General features: G+C 31.2%; 2 protein-coding genes across 3 annotated transcripts; one reads left to right on the forward strand and one right to left on the reverse strand.

Moving 5' to 3' along the window:
• Positions 1-5,420: 5,420 nt before the first annotated feature.
• On the forward strand, positions 5,421-7,357 carry LOC122849090 (vesicular integral-membrane protein VIP36). 2 transcript variants are annotated; one of them, XM_044147674.1, is made up of 8 exons: positions 5,421-5,695; positions 5,779-5,907; positions 5,974-6,089; positions 6,149-6,346; positions 6,468-6,630; positions 6,715-6,881; positions 6,953-7,016; positions 7,104-7,357. In XM_044147674.1, the coding sequence occupies exons 2-8, from the start codon at positions 5,802-5,804 to the stop codon at positions 7,253-7,255; spliced, it is 966 nt and encodes a 321-aa protein (XP_044003609.1). In that variant the 5' UTR covers positions 5,421-5,695; positions 5,779-5,801; the 3' UTR covers positions 7,256-7,357. The 2 variants fall into 2 exon arrangements, with proteins under 2 accessions (XP_044003609.1, XP_044003618.1); XM_044147683.1 differs by having other exon boundaries at positions 5,422-5,695; positions 5,775-5,907.
• Positions 7,358-7,794: 437 nt separating this feature from the next.
• Positions 7,795-11,127, reverse strand: LOC122848851 (wolframin). Its single transcript, XM_044147243.1, has 4 exons — positions 10,895-11,127; positions 10,743-10,809; positions 10,546-10,650; positions 7,795-10,442 (listed from the first exon to the last, which is right to left on the reverse strand). The coding sequence occupies exons 2-4, from the start codon at positions 10,798-10,800 to the stop codon at positions 8,020-8,022; spliced, it is 2,586 nt and encodes an 861-aa protein (XP_044003178.1). The 5' UTR covers positions 10,801-10,809; positions 10,895-11,127; the 3' UTR covers positions 7,795-8,019.
• Between the last annotated feature and the right edge of the window lie 8,245 nt (positions 11,128-19,372).

Below are 19,372 nucleotides of genomic sequence, written 5' to 3' on the forward strand. Positions count from 1 at the left end.
TAGCCACGGAACGCACCCAAGGCGACCTTTTGATTGGTCGATTCACAGCGGCCAAACCAGGCTGCGCACTGCCATACCTGTAGTATTTCTACCATGGAAATACCGATGTTCCCATGTAAAAATACGGTATCTGTCATTTGATACTAAAATACACACCTCTCTAGATGTAAAAATACGGTATCAATACGGTATCAAAAATTTGTACATCTTGGCGCTAGTGGGCAGTAGCGCATAGAGTGGGTATAAGCAGAGTGAAGCCACTGAGGTCCCATTAGACCGACATTTTGTGCTCGCCGTATGGAGTGGGTATAAGAGGTTTTCGTCACTTCCGAGCTCACCGTATGGAGTGGGTATAAGGGGGTTCCGTCACTTCCGAGGTAAAAATCATCTATGGCTCCACTCTGCTTATACCCACTCTAGTAGCGCATGGCATCAGCCATTTTGGAAACAATTATTATTATTTATTTTTTTTTGTTGATGAAAAAAAATCCCAAAGAAATAGGATAAATGATACAATATAGGTAATAACTTAATTAAATAATTTATAAATATAATTGTTTATAAATTACACTAGTAATTTTTATTATAAAATTTATTCGTATATTTGATTAATTTGAGGACACTGAATTATTTAATTTCCAATAATTAAATCTAAATTAAAAATATACTGTGGCATAAGCAAACGAGGTTAGTTTATATTTTCTTGTCTGTTTATTGTCTGTAAATAATTATGTTATTAATTTTAATAATTAATTATTTAGACTTGATAATTAAATAATTAATTCGCTTCATTTATTTTGATACTAAAAAGGTTTAAAGTTCGGTACAAAAAAGATGGCGGACAGTAAAATTGACACTAGCGCCACTCAATGTTGAACTTTTGATACCGTATTTTTTACATCTATAGGGGTGTATTTGGTATTAATACGGTATCGTCTCAAAAATTCAGTTTGATACCGTATTTTAACATACAGAACACCCATTTGGTATTAAATGCGATGATACCGTATCAATACCGTATTAAATACCGTATTAATACCGAAAAAAAAAATACCGGTATTTTTACATCTCTAGATGGACTATTGGGAAACGCACTGTGGGCGTGGCCATGCGCTGTAAGCAACCGGCAAAATAAGAAACTAATTACATGGAGTCAAGTATATCTCCTTAGTATAAAATTTTATTGTTTTTATTAAAAAAATATAATTAACTATTGAGTACATACTGTCATGGGCACGAAAAACGAATTCCTCACGAAATTTCTTCAAAGGAAGTCGTGTTTATACGAATAACAGGTTCAAGTGACAGGTTCATAACAACAATTTCTGTTCTCCTCATAAGTAGTTGGTAAATTACATGATGGGACAGCATTTTTTTTAAAAACGTGCCTTGGCTCTGATGCATCGTGAGCTAATTATTTAGAACAAACAAAAACTTGTTACTTGTGATGTTGAAGTATTTAGAGTTTTGTTTAAATATAGTATACTTACTCTTCGTATAATCATAGTAATTAAAATGAAGAGATCGCATCCATTGCTCTTTTATTTACTGTTTTGATTTTTAATGCACGTTTCGAAGCATAACACCGATATATTTTATTAAAATCACCGAAACAATTTTTTACTTTGACAGGTTGTTGTTTGTCTAACCTCGGAAATGCATGGAAACTCAGATCTCTATTTCTCCCGGAATTACTGTTACACCCACAAACTGAACAATAATAAGGTCTCGTTTTTTTTTTTTTTTTATCAATTTTGGGGAAAATTTTGTACCAGACATTCTAAACAATTTGTAAAAATATTATTTGTTTATTAAATTAGCATATATACTGTGTATACCACATACGAATGACTGCATGAAATAGTTTCCAGAAATTTCCCTGGTAGAAATATTTCTCCGACTTTTCTCCAACTTTTTTCCAACTTTTCTCTGGGCAGCGTTCGATAGCTGACCGAGGCCAAAAATCCGGCCAATTTTTTATCATGGTTTATTTTATATGTTCGTAGTGTCAGCACTGCTACATTATAATTTCAAATATTTACATGGGATTTTCTCATAGTGAGTTTTTGATTTATCAAGTTGTCTTTCCGTTGGCCCAGGCCGAGGCCCTCGGCCAGCTATCGAACGCTCCCCTGCCATTTTTCCAACTCTTTACGAAATGACCCATGGTTGGAGGAATGGCGGACAAGTTTCTCCAACTTTTCTCCAACCAAAAATTCACTCCAACTTTTTCCGAGTTTTTTCCAACTTTTTCCCGCCATTTCTCCAACCTGAAATGTACTCCAACTTTTTTCCAACCATGGGTCATTTTCGTAAAAAGGTGGAGAAAGCTGGAAAAGAGGCGGAGAAAGTTGGAAAAAGTTGAAGAAATATTTCTGCCAGGGTTGCCACCAAACGTCAGGGCGAATTGTGCGTTTCCCAATTGCTATAGGGATCTGCAGTCCAATTCACAGGGCAAATTTTTTACAATTTAGGGCTTTTTTTTGCCGGTGATGGTGCTTGTCAAATTTTTTTTATATAGATTTCACATACAAAAGCTCTACAAGCGCCGCCAGTAGAGGAAAAAAGCCCTAAATTGTAATGCCCTGTGAATTGGACTGCTGACCTATGAGCAGCACGCACACACACCAAGGGTGCGAACTCATAGGGCTCAAACTCACGACACGCAAAAAGTTGGCGTTTTTACATGGCTGCCGTAATTCTAAACATTGCGCCTCCGTGATTTAATCCAAATGTCGAGCGGGTAAATTCACACGCGCGTTTAAATCACTAGAAAATACTATATATTACCAAAATATCACTGAAAAATGTAGTTGTGTACTTGTGTGTACTTGTGTGTAATGTATCTAGTGTTCAAAGCTTGGATCACGGAGGCGCCATGTTTCAAATTCCGGCAGCCATGTAAAAACGCAAACTTTTTGGGTGTCGTATGGGCTCAAACTCAAAGGACGCTAAAGTTTGCGGCAACATGGCCGATTTAGACATGGCGCCCAATATAGCCGCCTAAAACATGGCTGTTTTTAATATGGCGTCGTATCTGAGCATGCGCAACTTGAAAAAATTTGAAAATTCCGTGACTCTAGTCATTTTTGCCGTCTTCTGTGACTTTAACTTCCACTGCTCGACTGAGTCGAGCGGTGAAAGTTGAAGTCTCGGAGAACAGCAAAAGTGATTAAAACCACGGAATTTAAAAACTGCGCATGCTCAGATACGACGCAATATTAAAAACAGCAGCCATATTGAAGTTGGACATGTTGCCGCAAACTTTTGCGTTCTATGATTTCGCACCCTAAGGGTGCAAAAAGTTTGCGTTTTCAATGGCTGCCGTAATTCTGAACATGGCGCCTCCGCGATTTAATCCACCCGCTCGACAATGTCGAGCGGGTAAATTCACACGCGCGTTTAAATCACTAGAAATTACTATATATTACCAAAATATCACTGAAAAATGTAGTTGTGTGTAATATGTGTGTAGTGTATCTAGTGTTCAAAGCTTGGATCACGGAGGCGCCATTTTTAAAATTCCGGCAGCCATGTAAAAACGCAAACTTTCTGCGTGTCCTGAGTTTAAGCCCTAAAGGTGTTCGTGAGCCAATATGGCGCATTCCAGATCGGTTTTGGCGCTTTATTTGAATAATAAATACAGTATTATTTTGAGTGTTATATTTTTATCATGTTACTATCGATCATTTTTTGATAAATTTTTCCACACTGAAAGACAATCTACTGTTTCCAAGTTTTTGTTTTTGATTAGGCACTCATTGCGGGCTTTAAAAAGATATGAAATATCAAATTAAAATTTTTCCCAATGAGACTGATAGAATTCTTTATACTGAACATAGCTATGTATTTAATTTTTTTTATATGCTCTGGAAAAATACCAGCTTCGTCATTCATTTTTTATTTATCAATTTATTCGTTGTTATTTATAATATTAAATCTGTATACTTATTTTGACACTTGGCTACGACTCACTACCACTCTACTATTTATATGTGTTGGTATGTCCTGTATGTATTATTGTGATTCCGATGATCTGGAAATAGTTTACTATTCGGCCACCAGATGCCATAGTGAATAGGTCAGAACCCTCTACTTCTACCTCTCAGAACCTGTATAACTATAGAGTTCTGACCAGTTCTGACCTATTCACCATGGCATTTGGTGGCCGAATAGTAAACTATTTCCAAATGGTCGGAATCATAATAATAATATAATACATACAGCAGTCCAATTCACAGGGCATTACAATTTAGGGCTTTTTTTCACTACTCACGGCGCTTGTGAAGCTTTTGTATGTAAAATCTATATAAAAAAAATTTTTACAAGCGCCATCAGCGGCAAAAAAGCCCTAAATTTACATATTGTGCAACAACCTAACCCTCAAATAATAAATATGTCAACAACAATGGCGGATTATTTTAGAAAAAAAGGCGCAAGGTGGTGTCGCGGGCTCTGCGCCAAGCCACAAGCATTCTGCGTCTTCGTGTTAGAAAAGTCGCAAGTGCCTGCGTCAGTGTCGAGCGACTCACGACGCGAATGCGAATCATCCTTGAATTGGACTGCAGGACATACCAACACATACAAATAGTGGAGTGTGAGTCGTAGCCAAGTGTTAAAATACGTATATACAGATTCAATATTATAATAATGATTACAGATAACAATAAATAAATTGATACTTAAAAAATGAATGTCGAGGCTGGTATTTTTTGAGAGCGTATAAAAAAACTAAATATATATGTACTCCCCAAATAAATAAATAAATAAATAAATAAATATATGTTCAGTAGAGAATTCTATCAATCTTACTGGAAAAAAATTTTAATTGAATATTTCATATATTTTTAAAGCCCAATAAATACCTAATCAAAAACAAAAACTTGGAAACAGTAGATCGTTTGTTATTGTAGAAAAAATTTATTAAAAATGATCCATAATAATATGATACTCAAATAATACTGTATTTATTATTCAAATAGAGCGCCAAAAACCATTTGGAATGCGCCATGTTGGCACACAGTGGTGTGAGTGTGGTGTTGGCGAGTGTGTGTAGGTGCTACTAAACCCCGCCCATAGATCCTTATATAGTTCTTGTACCATGCTAAGAACAAGCAGTAACTGAAGAAAAGGTGTGGCTAAAAAAATTATGTGATAATTTACATTAATTCCTTAGCTTCATTTGTTCCTTAGCTTCTTTTTCGGAATTATATTATTTTACTACATAATTTAATTACGAGCAAGCTCAAGATGAAACACAAGTTGTCCTGTTTTGTAATTTAAAAGCTTGTAATTTATTTTGGTTACTTTTGATGGTAGTTTCAAATTTCGCCGCTAGAGGAAGTGTTTTATACAAATGGATAAAACTAAGGTTGTTTAAAACATTATGTTTTATACATGCCCATCTCTGGTTACAACTCTAGGTTGCTTACGCAGCTCACTTTTTTATCATTATCATGTCATAAATATTAAATATCCATTATATCATTTACCTATTGTGATGTGTCGTTTTACACGAGCTAATCAGCGCTCATTTTTCCATTCGTGACTTGGCAAGATAATTATCGACCTGTGGCCCAATAAATTTGATTAAAAAAATCTTCAAAAATTCATTCAGATCTATAAACAACTAATTTGATTGCGTTTGAGTGGTTTGAAATAAAATTTTGATCACAACCGGTCAAACCATCAAGAGGTGTTTATTCAATCTTTACCCTTAATAATCGTTTAAGTTTAATTTTCAATATATTGTATATTATAATATGTTATTTTAGATAGGTGCTTGTTAAATTGATATCAAGATGCATTCATGGTTGTTGTGTGTTGTGATTATTGGATCTGTCAATGCAGAATGGAACACCAAAGATTTTATGAAAAGAGAACACTCTCTTGGCAAGCCATATCAAGGTAAATATACTATTATAAATAATATAATATTAATTTAAATAACAACAATCTTATTAATTGATATAGGTATGGGAATGTCAGTACCATACTGGGATTTTATGGGCACCACAGTGGTCACAAATGACTACATAAGGCTAACAAGCGATATTCAAAGTCAACAAGGATCACTCTGGAACTCTGTGGTAATGTAAAATAGAAAAAAATAAAAATATCTTCATCAATCACATATTTTATCTTTTAGCCATGTAACCTCAGAAATTGGGAAGCCCATATACATTTTAAAACTCACGGTAAAGGACGTGATTTATTTGGTGATGGTTTTGCAATATGGTATGCATCGGAAAAAATGATGCCAGGTCCTGTTTTTGGTTATAAAGATTATTTTAAAGGTCTTGCTATTATTCTTGATACATATAGTAATCACAATGGCCCACACAATGTAAGTATCGTTTTATAGATACTGGTTTTGTTTGTGTTTTTTATTTTGTGTGATAATATTGAGTGCAACGTGGCAGTTTTTTAAATTACAATATATAACAAATATTTTTTACTTTGTTCAGCATCAACATCCATACATATCGGCCATGATTAACAACGGCACATTACATTATGATCATGACAGAGATGGTACACATACTCAGTTGGATGGTTGTGAAGCCAAATTCAGAAATCTTGATCATGATACGTATCTGTCCATCAGATACGAGGGAGACACCTTGACCGGTAACAAATAAATACGTTTCTATTTTTTTTCGAAGTTTTGATGAATGTCTTCTTGATAATTGATTGTTTTGTTTTTTAAAATAGTTTCAACTGATATTGAAAATAAAAAGGCTTTCAAAGAATGCTTTTCAGTAAAAGGAATTCAACTACCAACACATTACTACTTTGGTATTACTGCCACAACTGGTGATTTATCGGATAATCATGATATTTTGTCATTTAGATTATATGAACTGGACACACCAGTCGATGTAAGTAAAATGAAATTATCTAAAGTAAATCTTCAGTTAATAACCTAATTAATTAAACTTTTTTTTTTAAGCCGAATGATATCCAGGATCGTTCCGCAATCGTTCCATCAGCAACATACTTTGATTCTCCACGAGGTAATAATAGTTTCATTCATTTTTAAACTAATAACTCCTTAAAATTTGAATTGATTTTATTTATTCATTTGTTCATTTTTAACGCAGAACACATCGATGATCCAAAGCCATCGTCTATGAGTGGATTTAAGATATTCTTCTTAATGCTTGTTAGTGCAATTGCACTCGTCGCCCTGGTCGTCGTAAGCATTATGGTTTATCAAAAACACCAAGAAAACAGTCGGAAACGTTTCTACTAATAGAAAAAAAATAATAATAGATATTAAGAATCTTCCAAGACGTTATTAGAATAATTCAAGAATCAAAACATTGTACACAATTACATATTTCATAATTTTTTTATTTCACAACCGTGATATTATTCGGTATGTTGAATAATGTATTTTAACGATTATGATTTCTGTATGAATGATGTAATTTTTTTTCGAAAGTTTGTAATTGTTTGTGCGATTAGAGTGTACTTTATTTTTAAATTGTTAAAAACTTTAAACAGACTTGTAAAGTCTTCATCGTGTATTTCATATTTGTAACTAAATAATTTCTTGTAAAGACAAAACGGGTAAAATTTTCCAACTTATGGATTTATTTCTTCCTATTTCGATTTATGATCTGAAAGATTAAAAATCAATATCGGGATTGAAAATAATTAAATCAATAGTCATTATTTTTTTAACATATAAGAAATTTAAAGTATAAAATGTATAGGTGCCATGAGACGCAATAATAAACGAAGAAAACAAATGTTTATGCTCTTTTTTTTTTTCTTTTTACATTTAAATTTAATTTATTTTTACATTTAATTAATTTAAAATTTTGTTGAAGTATTTTAATTTAATCAATCATACTTAATAATAATTTTGTAATTTTCTAATAACCAATATTATTCAAGAAATATTCAATTTTAATAGTATTTACAAATATTACTTTTAAAAAGTAATAATAATAAAAAATAAAAAATATATTTCACGATAATTTTTTACAAAACTGATGAGTACAATGATTCTTATTTAAAAACAACAAGTGGATTAAGTAAAAAATTTAAAATAGTTTTAAAACCAAGAACAAGTGTTGACCAAAATAAATTAAATGTTAATTTAAATCTTGGTTGTCGTTTGTATGATTTTAAATCAATTGTATGACAAACAAGACAGCCAATGTCTTCTAAATAAACATGAGGTCTTGATCCACCAAGTAATGATTCATTTTCAAGTTTATAATTTGTCAATATACCTGAAAAGCGTATTTGATCACCAGGATAAATATTCAAACTGAAATTTTTAAATGAATCATCACCAATCAATACTATTTCTGCCTTATTACCCCAAATTCCATTTTTCATTTTAACACTTATTTCAAATTCATATCTGTTCCAATTGAAAAGATGACAACGTTCTTTTTGCTGATTTGTTGTGCCAATTATGTTACAATATGTGCCTAATACAGGATTAGATTTTTTGCAATAATCTTGATTAACAGTTTCACCGAAAATACAGGACATTTTTGATTCCAATGAAGTTGGTAGTTTTCGGATAAAATTCTCAATAGTATTATCAATTGCTTTGATTTGAATATTTGTAACATAGCCTTCCCAGGACACTAATATACCTTCCAGTTGTGCACACTGAAGCTGTACTTGAGCTTTGTTTGATAATTCCTCCCAAGCTGGTTGATGGCAATGATTCTGATACTGTTCCCACGTCAATGTTGGTACATCATTTTGACTCATTATATCAACAGAATCATCACTTCTGAAATCTTGTGAGATTGGCCAGGACAAAAAAATAACAGCAATAAGTCCAAGAATAACTTGAAGACCAGTTACAATCCAGTTGAATTGTGAAATCCTGGTTTTTCTCAAAAGCCATGATGCCACAAAAGGGAGACCACCTAAAATAGTCGTTACAATAATTTTTACTGCTACCTGTGAGTCTGATAAATACTTCACTGATGCAACAATTGGTAATAGAATTGAAGCAAGTCCTGCAATCGGTAAAAATAAAACCAATCCAACAAGAGCAAGTGCACCTCTGATAAGTCCATACCATGTTGCACCCTGTGAACTTAATATTGCAATTTGCCACCAACTCAATGTTACACAATGAGGTATGAGTGTTTTGTACGTTCCTTTCCAGCCCTCTCTCGATCCAATTTTCATGAAAACGGCTGGTATGAGTAGATAAAAGACTGCTCGAAAATTTAAACAAAATTCAATACCGTTACCAACAAAATATGATGCAAATGTTGGCACACGAATATCCAAAAATCTCCATGTTTGACCAACAACAATATCTGTCTCATATGGATATTTTGCGAGGACATGTACACCAAAACTAAATAATACCCAAATATCAGGAAATCTACTATCTTGCCATGAAAAATTAACGAGTGTTATTGATGTTAAAATAAAAGCAATAAGAGTAAATTCACTTTGTGGAGTCCATTGATGGGCAATTATTGGATAAATCATGAGATTAACTAGTAATGCAAGAAAAAAATGACCATATGGTTTTAAATTATTTCGACAAAACTGATACTCTGCTTCTTCAGGATTTAAAGTACCTGAATAACTAATAAATAATCCTGACCAATTTTGAAAATTATTTAGTTCTCTTTGAGAATGTAACATTTGAAATGTCGCAACAACCATTATTATAAATGAAATATAATAGGCAAGCATTGGAAGAAATAGCACAAGACTTTCAGTTCCAAATAGGGGATAAAGTATAAGAAGAAGTAGTGTTTGTATGTTTGATGTAAAAAATAATTTTAAAAAATTTCCATCACGTCCACCAATTTTTTTAATGATCCATTCATAGAGAGATTTCAGTGATGCTACTGGATGAACAAAAGGTCGTTGAAGAAATGGAATATTATTAAGTTCAAGTTGGGCAGGATCAATCATACACAGCGATTTTGATACTGTTGGAAGTAAACCTCTAGCGTAACTACTTGCTGCTGAAACTAACGCAGCTTCTGTTATTTTTTCACCACGATGATGGTGATGATGTTTATCTGATATTCCGATTCCATATTCTAATGATTTTTGCGGTTCATTATTTATAACTTTTTCTTCTTTACTATCATCACTTTTATCCGATTTATCTGAATCATCAAGGGAATCTTCTGAACTACTTCTTGATCTTTGACGAGCAATCATCATTTGTTTTTGAAGTTGATCAATTGTTACAAAATCTTCGCCTTTTGATAAGTTTGTAAATAAATATCTTGCTGCACGTCTTGCTAATTTTTCGTCTTGTGACATGCTTAAACAGCACTTTACATCATAATAATTATGCTCAGTTATACCGTTACCTGTTTCTAAACATTTTCTTAGTATTTCCGTTGCTTCAAAGTTACCTTGTTCTGAAGCTTTAATCAACCAGTGAACACCTATTTTGGCATTTTCTTCCTTGTCAACATCGTGTTCTATTCAAAATTTTAATAATTTCAATAATATGGTATCTACTTATAAGCAAGTATAACTATAACTTATAAGCTACAATAATTTATTTGGTTGGTTATTACTTACCATTTGTTTCTTCTAAAAATCTTTTAGCTAAAATAAGCTGAGATTCAGGATGATTATCTTCTGGTAACTGAGATCTTAGTCCTCGAAATGAGCCTCTTGGTTCATCTAAAACAGTTGAAAATACCAGAATAATTTTAAAGTGATACAAATTTTAAAAAAATGTAGGGTAAACAAATCAACTTGATCTGTTATCTCACCGTGCATGAACCACTGTTTACGAATGGTTTTTCCTGGCAATGGTACAATACCTGCCATTTCAATTAACTAAAGAAATATTTTTGGAATTAAAATTTATTTACTGTAGAAGTGACGACTGTTTACAATCTGTCAAAAGTTGAAAATCATTAACCTCACTTGTAGAACCACAAAACGTTATATTAAAGGCAATATACTGAAATATTTATCACGTCAATACTAAGTAATTTTTATGTTATTAAAAACCATTGGAACACACTTTATTTTTAATAATTCTTTGATAATTATCATAATCATAATTTATCAGGACTATTTGAGTTCAATTGTTGTGCTTTTTGTTTCATTAAGTAATCGCAAAGGCAGCACTGTTACGGGCCTGTTCAGAAAGTGCCGGCTTGAGGATTTGTTCGTCCAAGTTGTGGAACCGCACGGAAAAAAAAATTTCTTAAGGAGGTTATGCACAAATTCATTGCGGGTGTTGCGGGGCGCTTTTGACGTCACAGACAAAACTGAAATCCGACTACACTGTAAAAAAATAAAGTGAAAAGCGCCTGCGCCCCATATACAATATATGGGATTGCGGGTATGTGTGTGTGTTTGAACATGCCATACGTTGCCACATCTAATTTTTGTAAAGTTTATAATTAATTACTCATTAATTGACCGATCAACATATAAAAATTTTTCGCGCAATTAATAAAACTCGGTTTCTAGTATATGTGTGATTTTTTTCAAAACTTTTTCATCATTTTTTCTATCCGAAAAAAATTAGTTGAAATCTCCATAAGAGCAATGTTAAATATTATTTTCAATAATTAATTACAAAAAATTTAACCGATCAACATAAGAAAATAATTATACCGTTGTATTCAGAATGAAAAGATCTACTTGTGTACAAAATTTCAGAACATTCTCATTATATTTTTTAAAAAAAGAGTAATTTGTGCATAACCTCCTTAAAAATATGATGTTGACAGTGTAAAAATAACTAAACGGGCGTTGTACAGCGTGAAATATTGAAACCAAAATATGTATTTTTTTTAAACTTTGGCCAATTGAAAAGTATCAATCAATTTGCATCAACCGATAAAAATCATAAAAATGTCAATGATTTTCTTATAATATAAGAAATTTTAGAAAATTGTATTGAATTATTACTTTTTTATTGTACTTAATAAATATAAAAATTGATTATAAAACATTTCTACTTTATATATATAGTTCTATGAAAACTAAATCGTCAATCAATTTAATATAATAAATTTTTTAAAACAAACCACGGATGAAAAAAATTAGCGTGTTGCCAGTACGCGCGGGGGAAGTGAAACTTCTTTCAGAGTAGTTTCATGTCACGCTGAATATTAATAATAATAATAATAATAATATTAATACTGACAATTATATTCAAATATAAATATTATTAGTTAATAATAATTATTAGTATTTATATTTCGAATATTATTATTATAAATTTTATTATTTATATCGTCACATTAATGAAAGAAGGGCGTAAGTGCCATTTTTAGGAATTTTTTTTTTTCTAACAAAAAAAGGGCGTGAGTACGAATTTATGAATTTTCGAGCTTTGCATCTAATTTTAAGGCTTAAAGAAAAAAAAAAAGTGCGTATGTTCAGGGACTTACCCTTACGCCTTTTTTCCATTCTGAAAATCATTTTCAATAAAAGATGAAGATTTGTAATTATTTTTATGTTTTTCTTATTGATAATAAATTATGTATATTTATCAGTAAACAATCAATAATTTAAAAAATCCTGCCATTAAATAAATTTCAAATAAAATTGAAAATATACCCTTCATCTTTTATCAAAAATTCTTATGATAACGGGAAAAAAGGCGTAAATCCTTGGACATATGCCCTTTATCCTTTATCAAAGGTTGTTACGCCCATTTTCCCTTTTTTTTAAGTATTAAAATTAGATGAAAAACCCGAAATTTATAAATTTGCACTATTACGTCCTTTTTCCTTTAAAATTGACGTTTTTGGCACTTACGCCCTTCATTCTTTAATGCGACGATATAATTGATACCATCGATATTATTACTAATATTATATTGATATTATTGTTAATAATAATATTATTGGAGTTATTATTATTTATAATAATATTATTCATATATAACCATAAAATAAATAAAATGATAATTTCAAAAATATCATCGATAATAATAATATCAATATAATATTAGTAATAATAACAATAATATTATCGATTTATAATAATATCAGTGAAATTAATAATGATAATAATAATATTGACAATAACATTCATATATAAATTTTGATAATTATTAGTATTTATATTCAAAATATTATTATTATAGATATTATTATTAATATCAATACTATTGTGAATAATTGGTAATATTATCAAAATTATTGTTGTTATAATTATCATCATTTATATATATATTTATAATATGAATAATAATAATAACAATAATTTTATTGTTATTATAATAATGATTCTTTAAACCCGCGAGATAACTATTGCTTAATACGTTTAAATGAATTTTTTTTTTAAATCAATTATTTAAGTATTTAACTAGGGTTACCATATCTCGAAAAAGCCAAATCAGGACATTTTCCTCCCACTCCAAAATTTTACCCCCTCCACCTATAAATTTATGTTTCAAGTAGATAATCATAACAATTCATTTATTTTGATTATATGTTATTTATTCATTTGTTTTCTTTTAATTATTCAATAATTATGCATTAAAATTACACAAACGATAGAAAAATTTTTTACAGTAGTTAATTTCTTTGTCTAAATTAATTCATCAAAAATTAATTGGTAAGCGAAATCCTTTCGTTAGGCTTTTTTGTTATAGCTTTTAAGTTGTTAAATTAATAATTATTTAAACAAACTGAAAGCTATGAGAAAAATGACTAAGGAAGGAAGTTGCTTACCAATTAATTTTTGAAGAATTAATTTGGCTAAAAAAAATAATTAGCGAGCTACATCTTTTTCTTAGCAACTTGACAATATAGCTTTTTATTTATTTAAACAAATTGAAAGCTATAGGAAAAATGGCTAAGAAATAGATGTTGCTTACCAATTAATTGTCAATAGCCTTTTATCTATTTAAACAACCCTGGTGGAAAAAACCTCTCCGGATTCTCTCCGGATTTCGACGTAATTGAGACTTCCAGAGATATTTACAGAGTAATCTCCAGACTATTTTCATAATATCTCCGGATTTTTTCCGGAATTTTCGCTTAAAAAAAACCAACAAAAAAAAATAGAAAAATCAATAAAAGAACCAGAAATAAAAGTTTACATACGAAATATAAAAACCGAATTTTCTTCCAAGAAAATCCGAAGAAAATCCGAATAAATTTCGGATTAATATCTCCGGTAGTCTCAATTGTGAATTGCGTATAGAAAATTAGGAGAAATCCGGAAAAAATCCGGATAAATTATTTCTACGAGGGAAATTGAAAGCTATAGAAAAAATGGCTAAGGAAAGGAAGTTGCTTACCAATTAATTTTTGAAGAATCAATTTAGCTCAATTTAGCTAAAGAAATTAAGTGGCAAACCACAAAATTTACAAAAATAAAAGAAGTGTTGCCTACGCTATAGAAATTTTGCATCGGGCCCTCTATACTCTATAGGACGAGGTACATATTCTGCACGCCATTTTAATTTCAATAATTAGAGGTACACTGAAAAAACGTTCCCGCTGCTGGCACGGTACGTTCCTGCTGCCGTAGCAGTAAAGTAGACTGCGAAGCGCTGTACTGCTGTGAGAGCAGTACACCCAACTTGGAATTTCTGTACTGCTCTCACAGCAGTACAGAACTGCTGCTGCAGCCGAACATTTTACTGTCGATGAGTTCAGGCGTATTAGCAGTACAAAGAATAGCTGTATGACACGTAAAGACTCATTCGATAAATTAAATGATGTATATATGTATATTATTAATATTAATTATTAATAAATATAATTATATATTACTATTATTATTGAATATGAACTGATTTTAAAATCTTGTATATTATAAAAAAATATGAATAAAGAATATGAAAAAAATATATTTTAGTTAAATATAGAATTAAAAAAAAAAAAAATTACATTTTTAATTTACCGTGTAATAATAATAAATTAACTTATTGAATAAACGAAAAAATTGCATTAACTATAATGGTAGCATAAAAATAATATTACACGGTAAATTAAAAATGTAAAAAATTTAATTTTTAACGTGAAAAAAAATTTTCAAATTTAACATTAAAAGAAATGTTTAATTGAACATTTAAAAAATTCTAAATTTTAATCCTAACCTATAAGAGATGTCAAAGTCATAAACCGTATATGACCGCGCATACAGATGTGCGCATTCAGTTGCCACAGCAGTGCTTTGTACTGCTCTCACAGCAGTACAGTTTACCGAGAATATACGAGTGCTTACTGTGGATTTACATGGACATCCTGCTACTGTAGCTGTCTACCATTACCGGTACAATAGACCGTGCCTGCAGCGGGAACGTTTTTTCAGTGTATTCAAGAGTCTATCATAGTTAGCGTAAATGATGAATTCTATATTATATTTATTAAAAAAAAAAATTATAATAAAAAAAAAATTTTTTAAATTGTGAATCAGGACAAGCCAAACAAAATCAGGACATGTCTTGCTAAATCAGGACGCATGGTAACCCTATATTTAACTCAGTTGAACTGTTTAATAATATTTAAATAAAAAAAAAAAGTCGCTCACGCATACACACATAGCAGCTGACGCTCCGAGTTTATCCGCTTGTGGCCGAGCTTGTATACCAGAGCCCGTGTAGGAATCGCCAAGCATGGAAACACGGCCATACACTGGCCGATAAACGGCAGCCCATGATTGGTAGCCAAGCAAGGGCCATTAATGGGATATACTTGGCAAACGATCGGTCCATTATTGTGTTGCCAAGATTGGCAGTCTTGTCTTGGCCAACGTCTGGCCATTCAATGGCTGCCATTCATCGGCCAATTCATGGCAAATTCATGGCTGGCCATTTCATGGCTACCGTTCATCGGCCAATTCATGGCAAATTCATGGCTGGCCATTTAATGGCTACCGTTCATCGGCCAATTCATGGCTGGCCATTTAATGGCTGCCGTTCATTGGCCGATCCTTGGCAAATTCATGACTGGCCATTAATGGCTGCCGTTCATCGGCCAATTCATGGCAAATTCATGGCTGGCCATTTAATGGCTACTGTTCATCGGCCAATTCATGGCAAATTCATGGCTGGCCATTAATGGCTACCAACCATCAGCTAATTTTTGACAAAAAAAAAAACAAGACGTCTTGTATTGTACAATAGAAAAAAAAAAATCAACAAATTAAATGAATAAATAAATATATTTGTATTTGAATAATCATCTTCAAAAAAGTCTACCAAGTCTACGAGTGAACTCAATTACTACAAGAGAACAAAAAACTCCCGAAATATATATATCGCGCTCGTGGCTCAGTTAGTTAAAGCATAGGTTTAGTGTAGGTTTAGGTTTTCGGTCGAGAGTTCGCGCCCGGCGAGAGGCAGGAAAAAAAAAACATTTATTATCAAAAAAAACAGTTGGACTCGATAATCTATATATGCAATTGAAAAAAAAAATATTTTTTTTATTTTTATTTATAAAAATAATTGATTTCGCAAGTAATGGGCCAATCTTGGCAAATGTTAATGGGCCAATAATGGCAGCCAATATTAGAATGGTGTAACGCGCCAGTAGGGCTTCACTCAAGACTAAATATGCCAAGACTGGACCCAATCTTGTCTTGGTCTTGTCTTGGTACGAAATATGCAAATCTTGTCTTGGTCTTGTCTTGGTTTTAAAAAGGCCAATCTTGTCTTGTCTTGGTCTTGTCTTGGTTCAGTCTTGGTCTTGTTCTTGTCTTGGTCTTGGGTCGGTCTTGATATTTTCTTGGTCTTGCCTATTGTATCATTTATTATTTTACTTTATAAATTATATAAATAATTTAACATTTATATTTATAATATTAATTATTATTTAATAAATTTTATTTGCCAATCTTATTCAAACGAGAACAGATAAATTTAAGCAAAACTTAAATTGAAATAGACCTAAATTTATAAATTAAATAAAGTAAATAAGATGAAATGGAATCTAGTTAAATTTCAAATAAAACTTATCAAGAGCCCCAAAATATTATTTCTTTTTTATATATATATGTACATATTTATATATTTTTATTCGTCATGTACGTTATGTTTTTTGATAAACCTGACGTTTTATAAACATAACGGCTGTGCAATAAACATCCACAGGGTAACGTCTCATGATTATTGGTATATATGTATAAGCGCCTGGTCCACTATAGTATTCGTGTGAGTCGTCTTTGTTTCTATTATTATGTCTACTAAGTGTGATATGTATTTTATGGAACTCTATGCTTAGTTTATTGTGTTCTTTGTTGATAACGATTAAATATACACTTAATATATGATGTATCAGTTTATTAATTTGTGAGTATGAATCATAGATCAAATTACTTTCGTAGATTTTTGAAATTTTTATTTTTTATTTAATTATAAAAAAATTACACAAGACTGACAAGAGTCTTGTGTAATCTTGGCCCAAAAGAGAGATCTTGTCTTGGGCTTGTGTTGATTTTAAATACATCAGTCTTGTCTTGGTCTTGTCTTGAAAACCAAGACAATACCAAGACAATACCAAGACTGGTCTTGGTCTTGGGTGAAGCCCTACGCGCCAGGCCCGGCGTATGAGTGGCCCATTAATGGCAGCCCATTAATGGCAGAATTTCGCCATGCATCGGCCGTTGCATGGCCGTGTTGTAGTCTCCTACACGGGTTAACTATATGTGGGTTAACTATATAGTTAATTCTAACGGCAACTCGCAATTTGTTGTTAAATTAATAACTCGGTAAATAATTAATAAAAATATCTAAAAATTCGTATAAAACTTCTTGATATACTGCTCAACAATATTTCCACTGACAAGTTACTCAGTTTTTAAATTTCTTCGACTCTTTTTTCATTCAAAGTTAGACAGATTGAATTTTTCCTCGACGTTAAACAATCATATAATAAAAATTAAACAATATAAATAAATGAGTTTTTTGCTCATACTGTTGTAATCGGCAGCTTATAATGAAGCTACAGTCAAAAATTCAAGTCAATTTATTAATTTTTAAAGAAGTTGTCACGAGTTATATGATTAAAAAAAAGTATTTTTTTTTTAAAAAAAATTTTTGTTTTTATTTTTTATCACGTTAACTAATTATTATTTAAAAAAATTTATTTGACGAAAAATATGTATTTTTCAATTCTATTAACGACTGTATTTTTTAGTTTTCTGATTTATCAATTTTAATTTTTCTTATTTTCCACCCACCGAAACGTAGCGTTTTCTTGTCTTCGAGCGCTCGACTGGTTATTGCATCCGGACCCTCAATTAATCAAAACAAAAAAAAAAATTAAAGAAGAACTTATTGTTTTAGACATCGAAATAATAAATGTAACGTGTTTATTAATTTTTAAAAACTAAACCATATAATTGTCATGTGTTTCACCGCGTTTTTATTTAGATTCATGAATAAAATAAAAATAATAAACTTTTTTAGAATAAGTTGGGAACACACTTGATTTACAATAAATATTCGTGTCATCTGAGGGGGAAAAATTACAATAAACTACAGTAATATTTAGCATAAAGTATACCATTAACCCAAGACTTCAAATATTCCTGTAAAATACTGTAAAAATTTCGATAAAATATAATGATTATTATAATAAGTGGGAATTAGTCACCGAAATGACGTCGGCTATGATTTTTACTATAATACTACTGTAATATTTGCTGTTCACAGATTTTTTTTGTACTGTACAGCATATTGAAAATGCATTCGTGATAATCTTCAGTTTTTTGATCGAACCGATACTTCGACCTAGTTTGTATATAAAAAAAAAAACAGAATTTAAAATACGTTGTTTCAATGCCATATGGCTGCTACGATTATGATTATTAATTAGATTCATTTATTTAAAAAAATATAATTTTTAACAAAAATCTTTGAATTAATAAATTTTCTTTTATTTTACCAAATTTTAAAAGTAATTCGAATATTTCCGAGTTTCCTTCGGATTTTTCAATTGCGGAAAAATATTTCCATCAGGGATATTTTTTGAAGATATTTATTTATTTGCCGAACACACTGGGTTTTTTTTTACTCACAAATTAAAGTTAATGTCTTATGTCAAAATCTTTTAAAAAAATTCCCTTTCAAAGATTTTGTTGAAAGTAGACTTACTTTTGAAATGAAATAAAAATCTATTCTATCGAATTTTTTTTAAATTTTCCTATGCGTTTTAACCGAGAATTTAACACTTCAACACACACGCATAGGAAGCATCGACACGTTTCCACTTTTATTTAAAAAACTCTCACAAAAATTTTTTATTTTACTACCAGTGTAGGAATCGCCAAGCATGGAAACATGGCCATACACTGGCCGATAAACGGCAGCCCATGATTGGTAGCCAAGCAAGGGCCATTAATGGGATTTACTTGGCAAACGATCGGTCCATTATTGTGTTGCCAAGATTGGCAGTCTTGTCTTGGCCAACGTCTGGCC

This window comes from Aphidius gifuensis, linkage group LG1 (genome assembly GCF_014905175.1).
Source record: "Aphidius gifuensis isolate YNYX2018 linkage group LG1, ASM1490517v1, whole genome shotgun sequence".
NCBI classification, from domain to species: Eukaryota; Metazoa; Arthropoda; class Insecta; order Hymenoptera; family Braconidae; genus Aphidius; species Aphidius gifuensis.

What these genes read in the sequence shown, in the direction of transcription:
- LOC122849090 (XM_044147674.1), top strand. Translation starts at nt 5,802, where the DNA reads ATGCATTCATGGTTGTTGTGTGTTGTGATTATTGGATCTGTCAATGCA. An exon ending in AACTGGACACACCAGTCGAT is followed by an intron (nt 6,882 to 6,952) that starts GTAAGTAAAATG and finishes TTTTTTTTTAAG; the next exon opens with CCGAATGATATCCAGGATCG. An exon ending in ATACTTTGATTCTCCACGAG is followed by an intron (nt 7,017 to 7,103) that starts GTAATAATAGTT and finishes TTTTTAACGCAG; the next exon opens with AACACATCGATGATCCAAAG.
- LOC122848851 (XM_044147243.1), bottom strand. Translation starts at nt 10,800, where the DNA reads ATGGCAGGTATTGTACCATTGCCAGGAAAAACCATTCGTAAACAGTGG. An exon ending in TAAACAGTGGTTCATGCACG is followed by an intron (nt 10,651 to 10,742) that starts GTGAGATAACAG and finishes CAACTGTTTTAG; the next exon opens with ATGAACCAAGAGGCTCATTT. An exon ending in ATTTTTAGAAGAAACAAATG is followed by an intron (nt 10,443 to 10,545) that starts GTAAGTAATAAC and finishes AATTTTGAATAG; the next exon opens with AACACGATGTTGACAAGGAA.